General features: G+C 36.3%; 1 protein-coding gene across 1 annotated transcript in view; it reads right to left on the bottom strand.

The window, feature by feature from the left end:
- Window positions 1-24,567, bottom strand: part of LOC127842307 (uncharacterized) — a 32,354-nt gene extending 7,787 nt beyond the window's left edge. Inside the window, exons 1-11 of the mRNA XM_052371738.1 lie at window positions 24,551-24,567; window positions 22,196-22,280; window positions 21,488-21,623; window positions 19,090-19,282; window positions 17,511-17,523; window positions 14,455-14,542; window positions 13,884-14,059; window positions 11,559-11,684; window positions 8,852-9,525; window positions 6,005-6,110; window positions 1,513-1,638 (exon numbers count right to left, since the gene is read on the bottom strand). Coding sequence (XP_052227698.1) covers window positions 1,513-1,638; window positions 6,005-6,110; window positions 8,852-9,525; window positions 11,559-11,684; window positions 13,884-14,059; window positions 14,455-14,542; window positions 17,511-17,523; window positions 19,090-19,282; window positions 21,488-21,623; window positions 22,196-22,280 — 1,723 coding nt within the window. The 5' untranslated portion in view covers window positions 24,551-24,567. The remainder of the gene's footprint in view (window positions 1-1,512; window positions 1,639-6,004; window positions 6,111-8,851; window positions 9,526-11,558; window positions 11,685-13,883; window positions 14,060-14,454; window positions 14,543-17,510; window positions 17,524-19,089; window positions 19,283-21,487; window positions 21,624-22,195; window positions 22,281-24,550) is intronic.
- Window positions 24,568-27,555: the final 2,988 nt, after the last annotated feature.

Below are 27,555 nucleotides of genomic sequence, written 5' to 3'. Positions count from 1 at the left end.
AATCGCGAAAACACATAATTTCGAACACCAGCAAGTGCATTAAACTAACATTGTTTATCCCTTTCTTGGTGATTGAAGTTAGTTGAACTGCAGTTTAAATATCCCATTTTTTCTTTCAACATTTTGTCTGCTATTTATTGCACTTATTAGTACAGTTATTTGCAGTGAAGTGAAATTTTATCAATCGCGTCTAGCTCTCTCGGCTGACAGTTTTGTTATGAAGATTCAAAACATTGAGCGTGTACTATGATCGTTAAACCGTGTGTAGCCGATAACTAGGACTATTCATACGCCAAAATTGGCGCCCATCCAAGTTAAATAAATTACTTTAATTTAAAGAATATTGTTATCAATATCCTTTAAATATGGTGGAAAATGTATGTTTATACTTTATTTATTATTTTTTGATTAATTCCATGTTTTATAACTGTCCAGACATGGGTTATTTTTTCTGAATGTCTGATGCGTGATTTGGCTTGGCAAACCGCCAGTTGAATCTACATTCGTTACATTTCATCAGTGCTTTCAACCAATCAACTGGCTTCGCGCGTTTTATTTGGCTTACCCCTCTGATTCATGAATATTTCCACCCAAAAGTTAGGAAAACGTATATTTAATCAATAAGGTTATTTAGTTAGCAACATTGTATTTTATTATTATAGATAATACATTGTTTATTCATTAGTATAGTTTAACATAAAAATGTCCACGACTGTTGCTATGAAATTCAAATAAGATGGAGATATAAAAAACAGAGGTATCCATAGTCTATTGTAAAGGTAACACAAATGTGAAACAACGTTATGGAGGAAATAATGACAAACAAGCAAATTCGTTGAATTGATATCCCCTGCCAATATGCTTCTGGACACAAAAGTGTTATATTTGACACTCAAAAAAGCATTGTTTAAAGATACACAGGGCCATAACTCCGTTATAAACATATGGTGTTCAATTCCATTTGGTGTGCATCATCCTCTTATCCATATATATATTCATACCAAGTTTCAATGAAATCTGCCTAAGCACTTCCAATACTCGATGGCAGGGGATTAAGATGCCTTGAAGGTCTGCAAAGCCAGCGCATTAGGACATATCATCATGTTCTATGAGCACATGTATTATAATAATCAGACCCACCTCTGACGCTTTTGCCTTTTGGTGGTTGTTATGAATAATGTATGTTATATTTCATTAATTGGGTTTTGAACATCGAAAAAGTTTTTTTTTTTTTATCAAGCAGTTCACAAAATTATCATTCATAAGTCAAACCCTAACTAACCATCTCTTCAGAGGCCAAGGACTGGTTGTACACACTCAGTAGGGTTCAAACCCACAGAATTTAGTTATTGTTGTCAAAAAATACAAACACACACACACACACTAGAAACACAGTACATACATATAGAGGTATTCACCAAAATGTAAACTTTAAGTAAGTTGGTATGGTGACAAACAAATCGTCACAACAATCCAATGAGAGCTGATCATTTAATACAATACCAGCCTTACCCCTTACGCTCGCCCTTTCTTCTCTGTACTTGTAACCAGATGTGCTTGAAGATGTGTCCTTTTCTAACAGTGAGTTGGAACTTAAAGGTTCAGAGCAAGCTTCTTCGTCACCACCACCTTCATTACCTGTATTAAACAAGGGCTGTTTGTAAAACATGCATGCCCCCCATATGGGCTGTCCCTTGTACTGGCAGCCATTGTGTGAATACGTTTTTTGTCACTGTGACCTTGACCTTTGACCTAGTGACCTGAAAATCAATAGGGGTCATCTGCGAGTCATGATCAATCTACCTATGAAGTTTCATGATCCTAGGCATAAGCGTTCTTGAATTATCATCCGAAAATCATTTTACTATTTCGGGTCACCGTGGCCTTGACCTTTGACTTAGTGACCTCAAAATCAATAGGGGTCATCTGCGAGTCATGATCAATATACCCATGAAGTTTCATGATCCTAGGCGTATCCGTTCTTGAGTTATCATCTGGAAACCATTTTACTATTTCGGGTCACCATGACCTTGACCTTTGACCTAGTGACCTCAAAATCAATAGGGGTCATCTGTGAGTCATGATCAACCTACCCATGAAGTTTCATGATCCTAGGCGTATGCGTTCTTGAGTTATCATCCGGAAACCATTTTACTATTTCGGGTCACCGTGACCTTGACCTTTGACCTATTGACCTCAAAATCAATAGGGGTCATCTGCAAGTCATGATCAATGTACCTATGAAGTTTCCTCTAAACAAAAATTAAAACTGCACCCGCAGCCGAGCATTGGCACCCGCTATGCGGTGCTCTTGTTGGTCATTATAACCACCATGTTGTTGTTTCATATTTTTATTTCCTTTAAAAAGGACTATGGATACCATTGTCTGTATGTGTTCAGTTGAGTAAATAGCATTCTACTGTGTGTGTGTGTGTGTGCCTTGTACCTCACAGCGTTTTAACATTTTCAGATATCAATCCTCATACCTTGCATATACCTTAAAGCATTGTGTTCGTTTACCAGGGTGTCTGACTGCTGTGGGTTTGATTCCCAGTGAATACAGTAAATCATGTAAAAATGTAGGGTATATGCTTACTGAGATGGTAGTGATACAGCACTTCTCGTATTCCCAGAAACAGCGGTAATGTCAATAGCGTGTCTGTATATCTATGGAATGCAATGCATGAGGTAAAGACAACGCACATCTGGTTACAAGTACAGAGAAGAAAGGGCGAGCGTAAGGGGTAAGGCTGGTTTTGTATTAAATGATCAGCTCTCATTGGATTGTTGTGGAGATTTGTTTGTCACCACTACCAACTTACATAAAGTGTACATTTTGGTGGATACCTCTATATGTATGTACTGGGTTTCTAGTATGTTTGTTTGTTTGTGCCTTGTACCTCACAATGTATGTTCAGTAAATTGTATATTTCACCTTTCGATTGCACGTTTTGACAACAATAACTAAATGCTGTGGGTTTGAACCCTTCTGAGTGTGTTCAACCAGTTGTTGGCTTCTGAAGAGATGGTACATGTAAGTAAGGGGGTGACCTATGAATGATAATTTTGTGTACTGCTTGATTAAACAAAAAAGAAAACTGTTTTGATGAGCAAAACCCAATAAATGAAAGATAAAATACATTATTTTTAAAAACCACCAAAGGCTAAAGCGTCTGAGGTGGGTCTGATTATTATAATAAGTGTGCTCATGGACCTTGATAATTTGGCCTTAAGTGCTGGGTTTGAAGACCTTCAAGACATTTTTGGTCATTATTACCTCCATGTCGTTGATTCATATTTTTACATGATTTACTCTTTTCAGTGGGAATCGAACCCACAGCAGCCAGACACCTTGGTGAACAAACACAATGCTTTAAGGTATATGCAAGGTATAAGGATTGATATCTGGAAATGTTAAAACGCTGTGAGGTACAAGGCACACACACACACACAGTAGAATGCTATTTACTCAACTAAACACATACAGACAGAGGTATCCATAGTCTATCATAAAGATAAAAAAAATATGAATCAACGACATGGAGGTAATAATGACCAAAAATGTCTTGAAGGTCTGCAAAACCCAGCGTTAAGGTCAAATTATCAAGGTCCATGAGCACACGTATTATAACAAGGGCTGTTATATGGGCGGCTGTCAGTTGTAGAGGCAGCCATTGTGTGAATACGTTTTTTGTCACTGTGACCTTGACCTTTGACCTAGTGACCTGACAATCAATAGGGTCATCTGCCAGTCATGATTAATGTTCCTATGAAGTTTCATGATCCTAGGCGTAAGCATTATTGAGTTATTATCCGGAAACCATTTTACTATTTCAAGTCACTGTGACCTTGACCTTTGACCTAGTGACCTGAAAATCTATAGGGGTTGTTGGCCAGTCATGATCAATGTACCTATGAAGTTTCATGATCCTAGGCGTAAGCATTCTTGAGTTATCATTCGGAAACCATTTTACTATTTCAAGTCACTGTGACCTTGACCTTTGACCTAGTGACCTTAAAATCAATAGGGGTCATCTGCCGGTCATGATCAATGTACCTGTGAAGTTTCATGATCCTAGGTGTAAGCATTCTTAAGTTATCATCAGGAAACCATTTTACTATTTCCAGTCACTGTGGCCTTGACCTTAGACCTAGAGACCTGAAAATCAATAGGGGTCATCTGCCAGTCATGATCAATGTACCTATGAAGTTTCATGTACCTAGGCCTAAGCGTTCTTGAGTTATCGTCTGACAACCATCTGGTGGATGGACCGACCGACGGACTGACCGACATGTGCAAAACAATATACCCCCTCTTCTTCGAAGGGGGTCATAAAAATATGCATAAACATTAGAAAGTGTTCACAATCTTAACTGGGATCACAACAGCTTACCAAAAGACATTAATAAAAAAACAATATTTAATCACAAACATAATACAATACAGTATCAAACTCGACCTTAATCATTTATAACATACATGTTCACAGATTTCGGCATGTTTTGAAGTTTGAGTTTAAATGCTTTAAATTGATAAATGTAAACAACAGGACTAAAGCGCTACAGTATAAAACAAGAATGAAATTAAAGAAAGAAAAAAAAAGTTAACCCCACCTGGGATTGAACCACTGACAATTGTATTATGCACTAACTCTGTCATTTCTAATGATACGTATAACAAAAATATTGAGTGGTGATAATAGCATCATCAGTGTTGCTATAAATATATCCTCGGTAAAATAAACTGCCGCAACACCAGATATTGTAGAAAGTGTCCTCACAGGGACGACAATTTCCGCTTTAATGATATTTTTCGTTTCAACAAAGTCTCTTCCAAGCAAAATTCAAGTTAAGGCGGAAAGTGTCGTCCCTGATGAGCCTGTGTGGACTGCACAGGCTAATCTGGGATGTTACTTTACGCATATGCATTAAACCCCCTTTTCACAAAGCAAGGCCCATTTTTATATTTGTTGGACATAAATTTTTGTTGATTTCCTTAGTTGACCTATCCACGAATTGAAAACAAATACATCATAGAAGGACCGACACAAATTCCCCATGATCTAGTCCAAAATCGAAAATCCCTGACTGTATGCTCCATGAACAATAAAGAATTTCATTCCAACAAATATAAATGATTTACATTCACAGTATGTAATTGTAAAGGAAGAAAAACAGATTATTCACTTCTTTGGCCAATAATTTTGATATTGAAATATGAGGAAATTGGCTAACAGGAAGAAAAATTCCAAATGTGCCCTGTTAATTAAATGTTTTCTTCTTTAGGTTGTCTATTTTAACCCTTTCCCTCTCAGAAGCAAAGTGAAAATATCTTTTGCAACCAGGATAAAACCAGAACAGCCCACAGGTAAGTTTTAGTAACTCACAGTCTGTTCGGATTTTATGCTGTTTGCTGCTCATCAGTAACTAAGGGTTGGAAATGAAACCTTTAAAACTTGGATCTAGTAACAAAGGACTTTAAAATTGAACTTACTGAAGGATTACAAATACGTAACAATACATTTTTAAGTGGTAAAGAGTTAAACAGTTTTTCAGTTATATAACAATAGCAGTATACCCTGCTCTTACTTTTCATGGGTGAGCTGGTTTACCACAACTAATTGCCCACACTTTTTCCAGTAACAGACAGGTGCCCTTCTTGAATGAGAGATACGAGGTGAATGGTGATAGAAATAATTTCATGACCAATTAGTGCATTACCAAATGAGCTAGCCAAGCTGTATTATAGGAACTGCATTCTGGGTAAACTTTGTTTAATGCCTGTGCATTAAGTTTCTGTAGGGCTAATAAGGAGCCGCACTGTCAGCTTTAATGGTATTTTTTTCTTTTTAAGACTTTTATTTTACGAAAGTCCAGTCTAGGCAGACTGCACAGGCTAGCCTGGGATAACACTTCATGCACATGCATTAAGACCAGTTTTCCCAGAATTAGGTTTAATTAGACTACTAGATCTCAGATTCTTCAGTAATCCCATGATACGCACCTTCCTCGGGCACATCACTGCTACACATTTCCCCCTCGCAGTTCGAACACAACTCCAGCAGCCGATTTTCTTCCGCTTGAGTCACCGACAGAAAGATATCTGCATCCTGTAACAAACCAACAAAATTCTGATTTTTGATACCTACTGCTCCTTCTAAAGACATTACATTTAAGAACCAATCTATCTTTAAACTATCAAAACAGCGATGCAATTTAGTCTCAATTCTGATCACAGCATGATGCAACAAAATGGTGATGCGATAAAATCAAATATAGCTCCAGCGATTATTTACCTTCTTTATAAAGCACTGGAAAACGGCACTTTCCCAATTAGGGAAATACTACAAATTTTCCAATTGATGTAAAAACAATCCCAACTAGAGCTTTGTCACAGACGTGACGAATACCTCCACATGCCGCATTGACACATAATATTTTGCACGTCATCTTCACAAAAACATCTGACACCATGCTCAATTTTTAAAACGCACTAAGTGACCCCTTGACCTAGTTTTTGACCCAGTAAGGCCCATGCTCTAACTTGGCTTAAAGATCATCTCCATAAAACTTCTGACCAAGTTTGGTGAAGATCGGATGTAAACTACTTGAATTAGAGAGCGGACACCATGCTGAATGTTAAAAAAAACCACTTAGTGACCCCGTGACCTAGTTTTAGGCCCTGAATGGCCCATGTTCAAACTTGTCCTAGAGATCATTTAGATAGGATTGGATGAAAACTACTTGAATTAGAGAGCGGACAACATGGTGAGGTTTAAAATGCACTAAGATACCCCATGACCTAGTTTTTGACCCGGCATGACCCATATTCAAAATTGACCTAGACATCCTCTAGATACAACTTCTGACCAAGTTTGGTGAAGATTGGATGAAAACTACTTGAATTAGAGAGCGGACAACATTGTGATGTTTAAAACTCACTAAGTGACCCCGTGACCTTGTTTTTGACCCGGCATGACCCATATTCAAACTTGCCCTAGACATTATCAAGATACAACTTCTGACCAATTTTTGGTGAAGATTGGATAAAAACTACTTGAATTAGAGAGCGGACAACATGATGAGGTTTAAAACACACTAAGTGACCCCGTGACCTAGTTTTTGACCCGGCATGGCTCACGTTCGAACTTGGCCAAGACATCATGTAGATACAACTTCTTACCAAGTTTGGTGAAGATCGGATGAAAACTACTTGAATTAGAGAGCGGACACTTAATACGGACCGACAGACAAGTTCACTCCTATATACCCCCTAAACTTGTTTGTGGGGGTATAATTAAAGGTTTAGAAAGACTATTGTCAAGCAATATAAGTCCCCTACCGGCTCCACCATTGTCAGAAATTCCAGATTTTTTAAATATATATTTGTTGCCATAGCAAACAATTTTTTTTATTTAGGAACAAAATGAAATGACGTGCATAATGTCCATATTGCCATCTATCCATGTTTCAAGTTTCATGAAAAAATATTTAAAACTTTAAAAGTTATTGCAGGATCTAGAAAACCACCATTTTCAGCTGTATCTGTCTATTTGTTGCCATAGCAACCAGAATTTTTTACGTCGGAACGAAATGAAATGACGTGCATAATGTCCATATTGCCATCTATCTATGTTTCAAGATACATGAAAAAATATTAAGAACTTAAAGTTATCGCAGGATCTAGAAAACCACCATTTTCAGCAGTATGTCTAGTCTGTTTGTTGCCATAGCAACCAAAATTTTTTACGTTGGAACGAAATGAAATGAAGTGCATAATGTCCATATTGCCATCTATCCATGTTTCAAGTTTCATGAAAAAAGATTAAGAACTTTAAAAGTTATCGCAGGATCCAGAAAAACCACCATTTTCAGCAGTATTTCTAGTCTATTTGTTGCCATAGCAACCATAATTTTTGACGTAGGAACGAACTGAAATGACGTGCATAATATCCATATTGCCATCTATCCATGTTCCAAGTTTTATGAAAATATATTAAGAACTTTTTAAGTTATCGCAGGATCAAGAAAAGTGTGACGGACGGACTGAGACAAAACCATAAGTCCCCTCCGGTGAAACCGGTAGGGAACTAAAAAAAAGCAATATTTAGTTTGTTTCCCATATGCAGCTCTATGGCTTGAACCTAATTAGATATAATATTGACAACTTAACAACACTTACAAATCAAGTTATCAATTTTATAGAATTTGAGAGCAAAAAGTCATATACACCAATTTCCCATTATGACGACTTCACAGCGTGAATTTTCCCATTTTCAGAGGTTTCCGCGCACGTTTTGTTCCCAATTTGGCTAGTACCTGTACTTTTCCCAATTGGGCAAAAAAAATTGCTGAGCTCTAAGAGACCTCCATTCATAAAGCTCAACAGAAAAAACTGTTAAATATCTTTCAATAAGATCTCATTAGCTTTTGACATCATGGATGTATGCAACACATTATACAATACGGCAATTATATCCTGTTATTGAGTTGATGATGGAAGAAGAAATGGTACACACTAAGATAAAGTTGCTAGATGGCTTCTTACTGTCACTGCACTGTGTGATACCGGGTAGATGAGCTACCTATTATTATATTATTATATTTCTGTCCCTGTATCGTACTCTACAGGGTCAGTAAGAAGTCATGACACTAATATTATAACATAATGAAGAATAACAATTCTATCAAATTTCACAAGAAAACGTCTGAAAAGTTCACAACAGTACAGCAAATGATTTTCACTTTCTTTGTTTACTGCAATAAAAAGCAATATCCTAAAGTGTAAAACAAACTTAACATTAAACACAGCACTTCATAGTGCGATAGACCTATTTTAAATAATCCATACCTTCTCTGGGTTTCCAGTTGACACACAATTCTCAATCAGTTCAATATGTCCATTGCCTTCTATCGTTACATCTTCGCTCATGGATAGCGATCCACTGGAATCGTCCCTACCATTTAAACAACCCTCATTTGACCCATTCACAGGGGTCAATGTCTCTACACCAGTTTCCCAGAAAATCTCCTTGCGAGGCGACAGAACCTCACTCTTCAAGGGCGGGTAATTCCTTGGACGAGAGATATTCGGGATCTTTCCGATGGGCATTTCAACGGGCGACTGCGGGGTCGTCGAATCAGACCTACTCGACCGCAGGGACAGAGTACTCGAGTAGGGCGACCGTTTTTCTATTCCTCTGTACGCCGAGTATTTCAAGTAGTGACCATACCCACTGACCGCACTGCTGATACGAAGATACGATGGCGTTCTTGTGACGGTGTCAAATGGGAACGCTTCGGAGAAATCGTCAACAACTGTCATTGGTGGTGAACTTGGACTTTTCTCAATACGTCGTTTGTACTCGTCACGTTTCTGTGGACTGTTTACTGGCGTGACAGTCGAGGCTTGGATAAGAGACTCAGTGTTATTTGGTGTCTCTGATTTGCCGTCTGCCGAAACATGGCCATCTCCCACCCTCTCCGAATCTGGTGACAACGGGCTGAGTAGTGTAGATTCATTTGCTGTAAATGCAAAAGAAATAAGAACATCAATTTCATATTTGCAAATGTGTACAAAATACAACAGAAATTGCACATTTGCTTTCTGACAAAGTGTTTAAAATGCACCTAAATTGCTTTCATGTTTGGTTTGACTTGAAGAAAATATATTCTGTTGTTTTTTTTTCATCTACGAAAAACATAGAATAGAATGATTAAGTTATATCATTATTAAGTCAAGGGTAATTAATCTGGATCTTAACACATACAAGCTCTTGTACTTGGTATCTGCATAAAACTATTGTGACATGACATTTTTATCAAGAGCACCACGGGTGCCACGCTCGGCTACGGGTGCAGTTTTGAATAAATGAAAGCTTGTCAGATATTTTGTTTGTAAGGTCACAGTGACCTTGACCTCTGACCTAGTGACCCAAAAATGGGTGTGGCGTGTAGAACTCATCAAGGTGCATCTACATATGAAGTTTAAAAGTTGTAGGTGGAAGCAATTTGATTTTTGAGCCAATGTTCACAATCTTAACAAAATGTTACAGTTTAAGCACGATGCGGACGTCGGACAACACGTTGAGCTGGCTATGACAATACCTCGGGTTTTCTCTGAAAACGCCGAGCTAATAAAAGTTTATAAATATTACAGCGAAATTTGAATTGGTTAATTATCCAACATACACAGATTCAGCACAATACCTCTAACTAATATGCCATAATCTTGCCATGAAAACATGTACAATCTTGTAATTTTCCATTAATAAACAGTTTAATCGAAGAAGAAATCTTATTCAAGTATGCAATTACTTGTACATGCTTTTACAATTAAGAACAGGACGTCTTTAAAGACAGTTGTTTTTAGAAAATAGTCCAATTTACAACTTGGATAGAGTCCAACATGGTGCATCATATTGGCTGCATTCTGTTGTGGAATTAAAACCATTGAATTACAGAAAGAAAACAGCTGCATAACACAAGGAGGTGAATCACCAACATGAGCATCACATAGTAAAAGATACTTCATCTTTCACAATGCTCTAAGGTATATGCAAGGTAGAGGGATTGATATCTGGAAATGTTAAAACGTTGTGAGGTACAAGGCACACACACACACACACACAGTATAATGCTATTTAGTCAACTGAACACATACAGACAGAGGTATCCATAGTCCTTTGTAAAGGAAATAAAAATATGAAACAACGACATGGTGGTAATAATTACCAACAAGCGCATCACATAGCGGGTGACAATGCTCGGCTGCGGGTGCAGTTTTAATTTTTGTTTAGACGTCACAGTGACCTTGACCTTTGATCTAGTGACCCAAAATGGGAGTGGCATGTAGAACTCATTAATGTGGAGCTACATATGAAATTTCAAAGTTGAAGGTGGAAGCACTTTGATTTTAGAGCAAATTTTAAGGTTTTAACTCAATGCAGACGAGCTGGCTATGACAATACCTCGGGTTTTCTTCGAAAACAGCAGAGCTAAAAATGTCTTGAAGACCAAGTCAGCTCATAAGGCCAAATTATCAAGGTTTATGAGCACACGTATTATAACAATCAGACCCATCTCCGACGCGCCTTTGGTGGTTGTTTTGAATAATGCAATTTATCTTTCGATAATTGGGTTTTGCACATCGAAACAGTTTTCATTTTTTTAATCAATCAGTTCACAAAATTATCATTCATAATTCATATCCTTACTAACCATCTCTTCAGAGACCACAACTGGTTGAACACACCCAGAAGGGTTCAAACCCACAGCATTTGGTAATTGCTGTAAAAAGTGCAGTACAAAGATGTAATATACAATTTACTGATCAGACATTGTGAGGTACAAGGCACACATACACACACACTAGAAACACAATACATACATATAGAGGTATTCACCAAAATGTACACTTAATGTAAGTTGGTAGTTACAATACATACATATAGAGGTATTCAACAAAATGTACACTTTATGTAAGTTGGTAGTTGTGACAAACAAATCTCCACAACAATCCAATGAGAGCTGATCATTTGATACAATACCAGCCTTACCCCTTACGCTCGTCCTTTCTGCTCTGTACTTGTAACCAGATGTGCGTGAAGATGTGTCCTTTTCTAACAGTGCATTGGAACTTACAGGTTCAGAGAAAGCTTCTGCATCACCTCCACCTTCAGTACCTGTATTAAACAAGGCTATTGTCAAGCAATATAGTACCCTACCAGCTCTACCATTGTCAGAAATTCCACCATTTTCAGATTTTTTTTTGTTGCCACAATTTTGACATAGGAACAAAATGAAATGCCATGCATAATGTCCATATTGCCATCTATCCATGTTCCAAGTTTCATGAAAATATATTAAGAACTTTTAGAGCAATCACAGGATCCAGAAAACCACCATTTTCAGCAGTATTTCTAGTCTATTTGTTGCCATAGCAACCAGAATTTTTGACGTAGAAACAACATGAAATGACGTGCATAATGTCCATATTGCCATCTATCCATGTTCCAAGTTTCATGACAAAATATTAAGAACTTTCACAGTTATTGCAGGATCCAGAAAAGTGTGACGGACGGATTGACAGACGGAGCGCAAACCATAAGTCCCCTCCGGTGAAACCAGTAGGGGACAATAGAGCATTCTCCTGTCACTTGTGGCAAGCATTTAATTTTGACATTTTATGTTGTCTTTACCTCTTGCATTGCATTCCACTGATATACAAAAACGCTATTGACATTACTGCTGTATCTGGGAATACCAGAAGTGCTATAAGACTACCATCTTAAGTCAGCATATACTCTATATTTTTACATGATTTACTGTATTCAGTGGGACTCGAACCCACAGCAGCCAGACACCTTGGTTAACAAACACAATGCATTAAGGTATATGGAAGGTATAAGGATTGATATCTGGAAATTTTAAAACCCTGTGAGGTACAAGTTACGCACACACAGTAGAATGCTATTTACTCAACTGAACACATACAGACAGAGGTATACATAGTCTATTGTAAAGGAAACACAAATATCAAACAACAACATTGAGGTAATCCTGACCAACAAGAGTGCCACACTGTCACAACATACGCCTGTTTGAAGGATTTTGAAAACCATGCTAAATGCTTGAAATGCAACCTCCTGACCTAGTTTTTAACCTGATATGACCCATATTTGAACTTGACCTAGATATCATTTGGACACAACTTCTGACCAAATTTGGTGAAGATCTGATGAAAACTACTTCAATTAGGGAGCAGACACCATGTTAAATCCTTGAAATGCACTAAGTGACCCCGTGACCTAGTTTGTGACCTGGCATGACCCATATTCGAACTTGACCTAGATATTGTTTAGATACAACTTGTGACCAAATTTGGTGAATATCAGATTAAAACTTATTCAATTAGAGAGCAGACACCATGCTAAATGCATGAAATGCACTAAGTGACCCCATGACCTGGTTTCTAACCCTGCATGACCCAAAAATTTCAACTTGACCTAGCTATCATTTAGACACAACTTCCGACCTAATTGATGAAGATCGGAGGAAAACTACTTCAATTAGAGAGCGGACACCATGCTTAATCCATGAAATGCATTAAGTGACCTAGTGGCCTAGTTTTTTACCTGGCATGACCCATATTCGAACTTGACCTAGATATTTTCTAGATACAACTTCTGACCAAGTTTGGTGAAGATCGGATGAAAACTATTTGAATAAGAGAGCGGGCACTGGTGTAGACACCACCGCCGCTGCCTGCCCGCCGCCTGACAAGGGTGAAACTATAATACAACCTGTTTTGAAAAGCACAGGCGTATAAAAATGTCTTGAAGGCCAAGTCAGCTCATAAGGCCTTATAATCATGGTCTATGAGCACACGTATTATATAAATCAGACTCATCACTGACGCACCTTTGGTGGTTGTTATGAATAATGCATTTTAGCTTTCATTAATTGGGTTTTGCACATCAAAACAGTTTTCATTTTTTTTATCAAGCAGTTCACAAAATTATCATTCATAAGTCATATCCTAACTAACCATATCTTCAGAGGCCAACGACTGGTTGAACACACTCAGAAGGGTTCAAACCCACAGCATTTAGTTATTGCTGTCAAAAGTGCAGTACAATGATGTAATATATACAATTAACTGAACAGACATTGTGAGGTACGAGGCACACACACTAGAAACACAGTACATACATATAGAGGTATACACCATTCATACAATGACATACAGACAGGCCAAAATCAATATATCCCCGATCATTCGATCCGGGGGCATAAAAATACACATTGTACGGTAATCAGACAAATTTTATTCACAGAATCCTGCTAATGTATGAAGATACTCCCTATCTGACTATGAATACCATGGATGTGCTGTGGCTCCTCCTCCAGATGCAAAGTTTCCAGTTTGGGTTCCTCGTTGTGGACCACCGTGTCATAGGGGAACACATCCTCTTTCACATTATTCACTTCCTCGGGCTCAGACTTGGGGCTGGATGGTGTCTCCACCTGCTCCTCTTCAAGAAGACCCACGCCATTGCTGCAATAACAGGGGATTTATATCAATATGTTAAATTCTGAAAGTGGAAATACTTATGCCAGTCCTGCCCAATACAGGTAAGTGGCAGAAAGAATTAAAGGATATATTGTAAAATAATAGTGTTCTATCTAGGCCTTTTTTAAGATTATGAACAAAATAAAAAGAACTAACATAGTTCCTTTTTTGACATTTACTTTATATAAGATATAACTTCAAATGAAATGTGCAGACTAGCATAACAACATAACAAATGACACCATGAGATTGTTACTTTTTTGTTGTATATTCTGGCTTTATCTTTGTTGGAAAATTGTATAAATTCCATCTAAATAATATTTGCAGAAAAGTCATAAATATATGCACATTTTTCTTTATAAAAACATGTATGTTATTACCTCAGATGAGCATCGTTGTCATAGAACTGTTGGGTATCCTGGATAAGCTCAGTCTGGGCACCACCATCCAATATCTCACCCTCAGAATCTTCAAGAAATATGTACACGTGTCAGAGCAATCAAAGAAATTACCAAGCTTGAAGACTAGAGAATGTGACATAACTAGGAAGAAAACCATCAATTGTAATGTGAAATAGGGAATTTTCTGGAACTGTGTAAAATACTAAAACATATATTGATTCATTAATGATTATTATTTTACATCCATGTATACATATATTTGTATAATACATATTTTAAATGCATCCAATTCGGTTTCTTGAATGTAAGTGATGATAAACATTACATTGGCCAATCTTTTGTCTGATTTTGTGCATTTTTTTTTTCCAGTTAAACCTAAAAAAGAAAATAGTCAACTAATGAAATGGGCTGTCAGTTGTAGTGGCAGCCATTGTGTGAATCCTTAAAAAACACTTTACTGCTTCAGGTCACTGTGACCTTGACCTTTGAACTAGTGACCTGGAAATCAATAGGGGTCATCTGCCAGTCAAAATCAATGTACATATGAAGTTTCATGAACCTAGGCATAAGTGTTCTTGAGTTATCATCCGGAAACCATATTACTGTCAGGGCCCTCAATCTATCAAATCTGCCGCCGAATTTCGGCGGCAGTCCCCCACCTGAAAAGTATACTTTTTTCCCCTTTTGAGGGGAAAAATTCCCCCTAAAAAAAAAAAATTCTTTTTTTTTTTTTTTAATAGAAAGATGTGTCTCATGATTATTATATCTCAATTCTATTTCAATTTAATCTTTCAAACATACTTTATTATGAAAAATGCAATGAATATAGTGAAAACATGTACAAATGTAATAATGAGAGAGTAAGTAAAAAAAATCCCCAAAAAAGGGAAACGCCCCAAAAATTCCCCCTCCTAAGGGCTGCGGACCCCTTCCCCCAAAGTAGTGTGAGGGCCCTGACTGTTTTGAGTCACTGTGACCTTGACCTTTGACCTAGTGACCTGAAAATCAATAGGGGTCATTTGCCAGTCATGACCAATGTACCAATGAAGTTTCGTGATCCTAGCGTTCTTGAGTAATCATCCGAAACCATTTGGTGGACGGACCTACTGACGGACGGACCGACATGTGCAAAAAATGGAAGTTTGACATTCTATTCCAAGAAATACTTTTACTCATACTATTAGCTTTTGGATAGCAAACTGCCTGATACATCTTGCAGCATGTATCATTGCATATTGAATTTTGAGTTTCAAGATATTTGCTCATTAACAGCTATGCAAAAAGATTTTTGAAAGTATATGTGTAACTTGCAATGACAGTAACAATTTTTTCCAAACTTAAACTGCTGAACATGTAAGCAAACAAGAGCTGTCAGAAGACAGCGCGCTCCACTATTCGAGTGCTTGATAACGTAAGCCATCATGGGGAAATTGTTCATATTCAATAAGGTCAAGGTAATATAGTCATATTCTAAGTGGAAAAGGACCATAATTCAAACATATTGATCGCTTATGTTTTAAAGAAGTTATACTTTATAGATGATTCTGAGTTCAGGTATATTTTCCACAATCTATTGAACATTTGTAAAGACATAAACAAAACTAATATGAGTTTATTTCAAGTTTGAGCAGGATGGTTGGACAGTCCTTCAAAAATTAAATAAATAATTATTGAGTTTTGTTTCCATGTGGCATGTTTAAAAAAAAATTCAATTGAGAGGGGGTATAATGTGGGTGTGTGGTCATTTCAGATGATCTTTCAAAAATAAGAAACAAAAGGGAAAAAAATATAAAAAAAATTGGGGGGGGGGATTCTGGGGTGGGGCGTGGGGGATGGTTTGGGTGGAGTCCATTGCGTTATGTCAGGTAAGTGTTGTTTTGTCAAAGTATGAATCAAATCTGATCATAAATAAAGAAGTTATGGCAATCTAAGCATAATTTATTAATTATGTACCATCATGAATAGTAAGAATGTGTTTGAAGTTTGAAAGCAATAGCCTTGATACGTTAGAAGTAAAATGGATTTAAACACAAAATTTAACAAAATATTCAAAGTTACTAAGACAAAAAAGGGCCATAATTCCGTTAAAATGCCAACCAGAGTTATGCAACTTGCCCTGTACAGTCCCCTTATGATAGTTAGCGAGTGTTCCAAGTCTGAATGCAATAGCTATGATACTTCTGGAGTAAAAATGGACAAAAACACAAAACTTAACCAAATGTTCAATAAAATAAGTATAAAAGGGGCCATAATTCTGTCAAAATGCCAGTCAGAGTTACATATCTTTGTCTGCACAGTCCCCTTATGATAGTTAGTAAGTGTGGCAAGTATAAAGCAATAGCTTTGATACTTTAGGAATAAAGTGGAACTAAACACATAACTTAACCAAATTTTCAATTGTCTAAGTATAAAAAGGGAACATAATTCTTACAAAATGCTTGATACAGTTGTCTGCTCTTGTTAATAGATTGGGGTCATGTTGGTAAAGAAGTATGCAAAATATGAAAGCAATATGTCAAGGAACATATAAAATATTTGAGGTGGTACGCAAACTTTAACATAGATTTATCAATAATATGAATATTCTAAGTGCAAAAAGGGCCATAATTCTTACAAAATTATTGTTACAGTTGTCTGCTCTTGTTAATAGATTGGGGTCATGTTGGTAAAGAAGTATGCAAAATATGAAACTAATATGTCAAGGGACATGGAAAATATTCGAGGTGGTACACACACTTTAACATAGATTTATCAATTATATGCATATTCTTAGTGAAAAAAGGGCCATAATTCTTACAAAATGCTTGATACAGCTGTCTGCTGTTGTTTATAGATTAGAGTCATGTTGGCAAAGAAGCATGCAAAATATAAAAGCAATATGTCAAGGGACAATATATTTGAGGTGGTACACAAACTTTAACATTTCAACGCTCACGCTAACGCTGACGCCGGGGTGTGTAGGATAGCTCCACAATATATATTTCATATATAATAGTCAAGCTAATAAAATAAACCAGCTAAACATGAACACTTACTACATTTTCCTCTCTGTAAAATGAATATAACAACAATCAACACACAAACAACTACAGCTTTGTCACAGAGGTGACGAATACCCCACATGCCGCTTTGACACAGAATATTTTGCATGTTCAAGTTGTCTTCACATAAAACAGCAAACACCATGCTCAATGTTTAAAAAGCACTAAGTGACCCTGTGACCTAGTTTTTGACTAGGTATTGTCCATATTCGAACTTGACCTAGACATCATCTAGATACAACATCTGACCAAGTTTGGTGAAGATTGGATAAAAACAACTTGAATTAGAGAGCGGACACTGCATACAGGCCGACCGACCGACAGACAGACTGACAAGTTCACTCCTATATACCCCCCAAAATTTAGTTTGTGGGGGTATAATAAAGGCTAAACTTAACATGTTTAATTGAATTATGCTTAGTTCATACTATATTGTATGGTTGTTTTGGTTTTAATGCCATAACATACTTCTTTACAGTGAATTATATCAAAGGCCTCGTCACAGGGCTTTGTTTCCTTCTGTGAGAATGGCTGTCTTTCAAAATTTTGGGAAAGTCGCGACTCAAATTTTCACAATTTTAAGAAGTTCGCGACTCAAACTTTCACAATATCAAGAAGTTTGAGACTCTTATTTATACACATTTAAAATGTTTGCGCCTCAATTTTTCACAATTTTGAACAGTTCGCAACCAATGTTTTTCACAAAATGGGGGGTGGGGGGGGGCAAGGCTGCTTCACAAAAACAGGGAAAAAAGCCCTGCGTCAGTCACACAGAATCTACATGGATTTTATTCACCAGCAAACTCCTTTCAATTTTTGTAAGCAACTAGCTGAAACACTACACAACTTAAATCTGTTGTGGGAGTGAATTATATCTTACAATATCTGTTTCAACTCGCCATGTCTGGGATCAAAGACTGAACCTTCAGTCTGTATATCTTAACTTTTTTCAGTTTTTTACAAAATGCATATATACATTATGGAGCAGTGAGCCACAAAAGACGCTTTGACTGTTTACCAAAAGTGGAAAAGCGCTCAGTAGTTGACCAGGAGGTTTTAGGTTTGAGCCCTGAACCGCTTAATAATGTCAAAGTTTTCTTTGAATAAGGAAATTAATCTAGATTGCGCAGTGGACAGTATTAAAAATTCGTTAACTACCGTTTTTTTTAAATAATCAGCAGCAAATCAATATCTAAATATCCGACTTTCATTATTTTTTAGAAATATGAAGAAAGAATTATTTCATAACTGCAAGTACATATTAAGAATGTCATCTTCTGATGGAATTGGTGTGTTAGAGCACTTAGACCCATATTTATCCTAACAAGTGCCATTTTAGTTTAATAAATGAATAAATTTGACCTAATTGGATAACTTCCTATTTCTTAACTCCTTAACTCATATATAACTTGAAGACACAACCATCAAGAACAACAACAAACACTTATTATAATGGAAATCCATTATTCAATTTCTGAATCTTATTACCTTACAGGAGAATAATACTATTCACATTTTGTAATTCAGTTTAAATTATTTTAAAATGATCCAGGCCTGATGCCTATAACATTACCTTTTTTCTCCACGGATATGGTCCGACTCCATAGTTATACAAAATTTCTTCTCCGCTCTCGATATCTCTGAGGGCTTGAAAAAATAGTTCTGGTTTCCCTTTAGAGTCATCAACCTTGACTTTGCAGTTCGGTTTATAATGGTCATCATTGACCAAACGTCCGAAGGATCCATCGTCAGTTGTAGAATCAATCCTGCAGTCAATTTAACATAAATAACAAAAATTTCTATACACAAAAGTATGCTAGACAAACCCAAAATTCAACCCTCACACAATTTAAGTCAAAGACATGTAACTTGCACTAAATAGTGAATTGATAATTGTCACCAAGCATGATATAAGTTTCAGCTTTGATGTTAAAAAACAATTCCACTGCATGACAATGTCAAGGCCCCTTAAAACTAGAGCTTTGTCACAGACGTGACATATACCCCAATAGTCGCATTGACACAGACTATTTTGCATTGTCTTCACAAAACAAGAGAATCTTATGTATGGAAATTTTTAAGAGTTATTATGCCATTATCATTTATGGCCATTTTGACCTTTGAACTCTTGAATTCTTTTGCATTACACACTGTCCATTGATTGTGAACAAAATTAATGTACAGAGTCATTTTAAAATCTCACAATGAATGACATAGTTATGGCCAAGACAAACTCAAACTCATTTATGGCCATTTTTGACTTTTGAACTCAAAGTGTGACCTTGACCTTGGAGATATTGACGTAATTCTTCCGCGCGACACACCGTCCACACAGGTGGAAGTAACGTACCCTGGATAGTATTGTTTTTTATTTATTTTTTTAGGAGTCCAATATATTCAAATAAATATATAAAATCATGTTTATTGAGAAAAAAAAATGACAAAGAGCCATGAAAAAAATCCCCACCCTCTGATATTGGAATCATAACAAGGTCATTAACTAGAATTTATCATAGACCTGTCTTCGCGGGCCGCAAAAATGTCAAAAGTAGCTTTAATCAAAAGCATCCATTGATCCTCCTATGGGCTATTGGACAACCTTTCAAAAAAAGTTCACTTTAAAAAAATCTGTCCAGCCGTTAACTCACAGTCGGTCGAAAACCGAGCAATATTTCGAGTCCGTTGTCAACCCGAATAAATCTTCTACAGACTTTCAAACAATATTTTTGAGTTTTTGCCCCTTAATCGATAGCTCGCGTCCTATTCCTTTAAAACAACGAGGCGTGTCAAATAATGCATGCATATGCAACCACTTACCCCTCAAAACTTATTCCAATACAATCAGAATGATAAGTATTTTTCATTTATTTACATTTATTAAAACATCGTTGTTGTTGTTGATTGTATATTTATGTGCCTGGCTCTGTCAGTGTAATTCACTGCTAAGCCGGGTTCAAGAGCGATGGCTACTTTCGTTTTTAAGTAAATCAAATTTAGACTTAAAACAGTTGTTGCAACGAAAATATAAACTTTTGGAATTAGTTTTTATGGGTAAGTGGTTGCATATGCATGCATTATTTGACACGCTTCGTTGTTTCAAAGGAATAGGACGCTAGCTATCGATTAAGGGGTAAAAAAACTCAAAAATATTGTTTGAAAGTCTGTAGAAGATTTATTCGGGTTGACAAACGGACTCGAAATAGTGCTCGGTTTTCGACCGACTGTGAGTTAACGGCTGGACAGATTTTTTTAAAGTGAACTTTTTTTGAAAGGTTGTCCAATTGCCCATAGGAGGATTAAGGGATGCTTTGGATTAAAGCTACTTTTGACATTATTGCGGCCCGCGAAGACAGTTCTATAATAAAGTCTAGTTAATGACCTTGTTATGATTCCAATATCAGAGGGTGGGGATTTTTTTTCATGGCTCTTTGTCAATTTTTTTCTCATTAAACATAATTTTATATATTTATTTGAATATATTGGGCTCCTAAAAATATATATATGAAAAATACTATCCTGGATACGTTACTTCCACCTGTGACCGTCCAATGATGGAGAATACATTTTTCAAATGATTTTTAAATCTCAAAATAAATGATAAAGTTATACCCGGACAAGTATTTGACCTTTGAACTCCAAGTGTGACCTTGATCTTGGAGATATCGACATGACACTGATAATATATGAAACAAATAGATGGTTATAAGGCAACTATACTAACTGATATGTATTATAAGTCTTGTTGACAATCATATAAATTGGTGTATATTGAGTTTTATTTGCAAGTTTTTTTTTACCATTATTATCTAAGTCAAAAGGAAGTTTATTCGTAAGTTTAGGGAAATTTAAAACCATTCATAAAGCATATTAAACGGCAACTCAAGAACTCATAACCTTACAAATAATATGCCATATATGTCATTTTCAGAAATTTTCTAGACACAAAAATTACACAGTTTACAGTTACATACCAGTATCTGTTTCCCTTCCATTTAAACTCAAACATGTATTTATCATCGCCCTCTGGCTCTTTTGTACAGAGGTTTCCTTTGTATTTCAGGAAACAGGTGCCTTTGTGAATTTTTGTACTAGTATGTACACATCTTCCTGTGAATAAATATTCAGTTGAAGATACTGAAGTTCTGAGTGTTAGAATGCAAAAATTTAAAATAAATGTCTTTTAATTTTCAAACTTATATTAGCTCTAAAACGTAAAATATAGGTGAGTTGCATTCATGGGTCAAGAGAGACGATGCCAACTCATTTATATTTTCAATACAATTGTGCTAAATTAAAAACTCATGATATGCTTTTGAGTAAATCACATCTTTGGGCACCGGGTATGTTCAACCATTCTGTTACTCTCCATAATTGATCATAATAATGGAGTAAAATGTAATGTTTATGCGTGGGTATGAGACGATGACAAATGACATGACTTTTATCATGTAGATAGCAACCTAATAATGCTCTGTGCTCTAACTATTTCACGCATCTATATGCCAACCGAATGTTGGATACAAAATTATTTTAAAGTAATCAATGAAAATAAGAAAATACTTGAATCAACACATGTGAAATTTCATCTGCGTAATTAATTAGCCAAGTATCAGGTTCTACTTAAGCACACTGTCGGATTTAGGATGTCAACAAGTGTCCATGCAAGCAGGTTAATATACCTTTAACTGTGCTGATTTTGACAAATAAGTCAGCAAGCTGACTTCCGCCGCTTCGTGTTCTTTTTCTTTTACTTACTCTAAGCATCTGAAAAAAAAACTTAAGTAACTGTGTACAAGTTGTCAACAGCATGATTGTCAAATAACACAATTTTTCCATGTCAAAAACATCAATGGGTGGTGTTTTGCCTTGAAATGAGCTTAATAGCTTGTGTGTAACTGTAAAAACTAAATCTTTAAGTAAAATATCATGTACTTTTCTAAGCCTGGCGGCTCTTTGAACAGTTTTATTTGTTTATTTTTTAGATAAATATGTGAAAATTATTCTGGGATTAAATAATAGTGATAATTTATATTAATTTTATTTGGCAACTTTGCAATTTAAAACAAACTTAAAATACCCTTGTATAAATAAGATTTACATACGAAAGATTTACCATATGTAAAATAACTCTGCTGCAATGCAGTAACAAAATTAGATTGTATAAAGCTTTAAAAAAATTCAGCATTTTTATAACATTTGAAAAATCAAAACTGACTTTATGCACATTTATTGTACGTTGAGTGTTTTTTGCGCTTCCAACGGATTTTCCTTTATGAGATTATTTCACCATCAATTTTGAAACCAATGTTACTAAAAGAACTAACACTTGTTTGGATGGTAAGCCAATCCGTTTCAGACACTTAAAAAGAGGCTTAGAATCAGATTTATTGCACTTACATGTGATACTGTATTTAAAATAGTTGTTCTTGGCATAGGGAATATTAAGTGACTGAGTATTATTTCTCAGTTCCTTAAAATTATCATAATTCTCAGAAGTTTTATAATTTAAATATGAATTTAAAGCTTAATCTCTGGCATTTGCTGGCCGCATCGCGCAGATTTTGGAACGCCGTTATTTGATTGGTTGAAATTGTAAAAAGTTCAAAGGTAAGGTAACAATTGACATTGACACCGGTAAATGGCTGCATTTGACGTTAATCCTTTGCATGCTGGGAAATTTGTCGTCTGCTAAAATGTTGTCTGCTGAATTTCTAAAATTAGCATTTTCTTCGATTTTTTTCCAAAGAATATTATCAGAATAGCAAACAGTTTGGATCCTGATGAGACGCCACGTTCTGTGACGTCTCATCTGGATCCAAACTGTTTGCAAAGGCCTTCAAAATTCAGTTCCCGCACCGAAAAGGTTAAGAATTATTGTGTGTGAAAACAAGTTGATTTCTTGGCAAATATTTGGAGACCGAGCAAGTTATTGACGTGGATAGTGTTCCTTGGATGTGTTTTATATGAAGAAATAGGCAATTTATCGGGGAATGGCTTATTACGTGCCTTAAAGGACTCCTCCAATGTAAACACAAGTGGACAAGCTTAGCTACATTGACCGAATTTTGGACAATGTGACAATTTTGTTCTAATGCGGATTATGTTCGGTAGCTGGCGTATTTCGATAGGTTTACTCTTGTAAAATCGACACTGAACTATCGGTCAAATCGACGCCGACCTAGCATTTCTACGAGTTCGAGAAGTATTTTCTTGTAGTTTATGTTGGCAAGTAGCTATTTTGTGGACACTTTTCGTCACGAGGCAACCTTTCCCAACAAAATGGTACATAGTTTACGAAAATTGACCGCCATTTAGGCAATTAATCGCTTTAAATGTTGATGAAGGTGATTTTTCTGTGTCAAGAGATACCTACCTTGTTCATATAGATCTATATCATATCAGAAAAAAAAATTATTTTTGGGTCAATATGATAAAAAATATTGTTTTATGACAAATTGATAGTGTTAAAGTGACTTGGCCACGCGCCCTACACCTGTGGTCCATGTGACCTTGTCTTCATAATTTGAAGACCGAGTCAATAACTTTTTAGGACGATTTAATGTTGGAAATTGAGAACTCACCTTATAGATCAATCTTCGTCTAAACATGCCATTTCAAATATCATTAATGAAAGCGGATCTCAGATTTACTCTCCTTATAAACATATGTACAGCATTGGCATCAGAGATATGAAATACGTAGATTTTTTGCTGAAGTAAATCAGAATGGCAATCAATTTCACGAGCTATGCAAAAATTAAGAATTTGGTCGTATGAATAGTTGTTTTCGGCCAGAAAAAATCCAACTGCTTTACACGTGTTTATAACAAATACCGCCATCTTGTTTTCATACGAGTAATGCCCCCTCCCTATTTTGTATTATTTCTTTTAAGAATTGCATATAACAATATCATTTATGTATGGAGTATATGGCGTGTAAATTACTGTTACTTATTATTACATAAAAACACGACGACATTATTTATTTCTTAAATATTAAATGAACATTCGGTGGTAAAAAGTGTGTGTTCCTACCTCGGTATATTGGTCAGCTGAATGCTTCCGGTACGATGGTTCCCGTTTGGTTCTATTCTATCCATGCGACTATTTATTTGCGCGCGGTCTTATTTAAGACGGGAACCAAAGAAACTAATAAATGTCTGAGATGATCATCAAGTGTGTGGGGTCACACTCTGACACACAAACCAGTACTACAACGTTATACCGAGGTACCCGTAGAAACGAGCGGAAATTGTGTAAAATGGTTTTTACAAGCGGTTGGCGAGGTACACGTACCAAGGTCTAGGGAAAAGTACCTCGCTATTTTTTGGTACCTCGAAGTGTGGCTGTGTACTTCTATGAAGTACCTCGAGGTGTGATATAAACCAACGCACACACACACACACACACACACACACACACACACACACACACACACACACCACACACACACACACACACACACACACACACACACACACACACACACACACACACACACACACACACACACACACACACACACACACACACACACACACACACACACCACACACACACACACACACACACACAACACACACACACACACACACACACACACACACACACACACACACACACACACACACACACACACACACACACACACACACACCACACACACACACACACACACACACACATACACACACACACACACCACACACACACACACACACACACACACACACACACACACACACACACTAACACACACATACACACACACACACACACACACACACACACACACACATGCACGCACATTCCATGCAACCACCCTCCCAACACGCACGCACGAAAGCACGCTCGTACATAAGAATTCATGCAAACACACTTAAACAAGCACATATTAAATGGACGCCTTCATACACCAACGCGCATTAAATTTAACATCGCGCGATGAACGAAAGTTCAACAAACGATGTGAGCATGGCGCCCTTACGACGGGTGCACGCGTTAACTGAAAGGATTGTGCTAATGTCTGTTTAGTTGGGCTTGCAGCGTCAATGCGATCAAGGCAAAGACGCATAATCGACGTATGTCCAACGCATATTGTTATCATTCGTTTTTTGGTTACCATTACACCGTTGCAAACTTTTTCAACTAGCCAATTATAACACTAAGATGGTTGGTCATTTTGGTAACAAAAACTCACTTCGTATAGACAGTGTTCAATTATTTTAGTAAGTGTATTTTTTATATCTCAAGTAACAAAAAAATGAATACGAAAAAATTATGAAATGTTAAATCATACCGGTTTATAAGCTCGGAAATCATAGTTGGTTTGAACTGCCAAAAACAAGCAATTAATCATTCCTTGTGAAACGTTCAAATCTACTTGTAGAAGGGCCAACCCAAAATAGTCGTTTCGACCAATATTATTTGTATACTGACTAAACAATTTTACAATGATTAATCATCTTCGATGAATGAGTTTTTTGTTCAAACGATTCAAACAAGATGTGCAGCATCATGTATTTATCTCCTTAATCATGTGATTATCTCTGTCGTAGCAGCTTTAAAAGGGCCTTTTCACAGATTTTGGCATATTTTGAAGTTTGTCATTAAATGCTTTATATTGATAAATATTAGCATTGGATCTTACAAGTTCCAGTAAAAAATAAAGAATAAAATTTAAAAAAGGAAAAAAAGTGGCCGGTACCAGGGCTCGAACTAGTGACCCTCGGAGTCCTGGAGTAAGTCTGAAGTAAAAACACATTAGCCCTCTCGGCTATTCCGCCGGGCATACATATATTAAGTATTTTATACCTTATATATGCAATCTTCGTAGTTTCGTTAATTTAAACAACAACAACATAATTCTCCAAATTATGCAATCGTTTCGCGTGCAACGCTTTATATTTTTTAGGTTTTCAAATCGTCAAAATATACATATAATGGCTATATTGGACTATGGTTAATGTTCAGTAATACTGTTTCCTCACAAATCTCATAACTAAATCGAAAATTTGCGAATCTGAAACGACTTTTTTCAATTTTGTAAATTTACCAAACCGTGAAAAGATCCCTTTAATGTATTGTTTGCACCATAGTTACATTGTAAATTAATGACTACCGAATACGCTAATGGAAATACCCTAGTAAACCCTATAGAACGATACTTTCGATTTCACGTGAGTAGACACGGATTGCTAACACATCATCATCATCATCATCATCATCATCATCATCATCATCATCATCATTATCATCATCATCATCATCATCATCATCATCATCATCATCATCATCATCATCATCATCATCATCATCATCATCATCATCATCATCATCATCATCATCATCATCATCATCATCATCATCATCATCATCATCATCATCATCATCATCATAATCATCATCATCATCATCATCATCATCATCATCATCATCATCATCATCATCATCATCATCATCATCATCATCATCATCATCATCATCATCATCATCATCATCATCACGTATTTACACTACCCGTTCGTAGTTGATTAGTGAGCGCTTATACTACAGAAGAACTATTATCATAGCCTCATGTTTTATCGGGTAATACGGCATCGTTCGTGACGAATCGGTTTACCACGGTATAATGACGGATATTGTCGAACGACGGTATTTTTTTTAGATTGATTATTGTATGTTTTGTTAATACACGATATACGTAAACGAATTATGTACTTATATGTAAATGTCAGTTTAAATATGTTGTGTTTTGGCTTCATGATAATCCATTTCCTAACAGACGAACCCGAAAACTTAAGACGGAAACCAATGGTCTAAACACATAGCGTACCCACATGATGATTTGATAATGAAAATCAAAGTTTGACATGGGCATGAACAGGTGTTTTTAACAAACGATTTGTTTTACGGTGCTATGCGTTAATAGAGTGTTTATGACCGAACAAGCTGTTCTGTTTTGTCTCCGAAAATATAAGCATATATCTAACTGTTTATGCTCCGTCAGTTTATTTTACAGAACATCTTATTAATCAGTA

This window comes from Dreissena polymorpha, chromosome 8 (assembly GCF_020536995.1).
Source record: "Dreissena polymorpha isolate Duluth1 chromosome 8, UMN_Dpol_1.0, whole genome shotgun sequence".
NCBI lineage: Eukaryota > Metazoa > Mollusca > Bivalvia > Myida > Dreissenidae > Dreissena > Dreissena polymorpha.
This window is presented reverse-complemented; position numbering and strand designations above follow the sequence as displayed.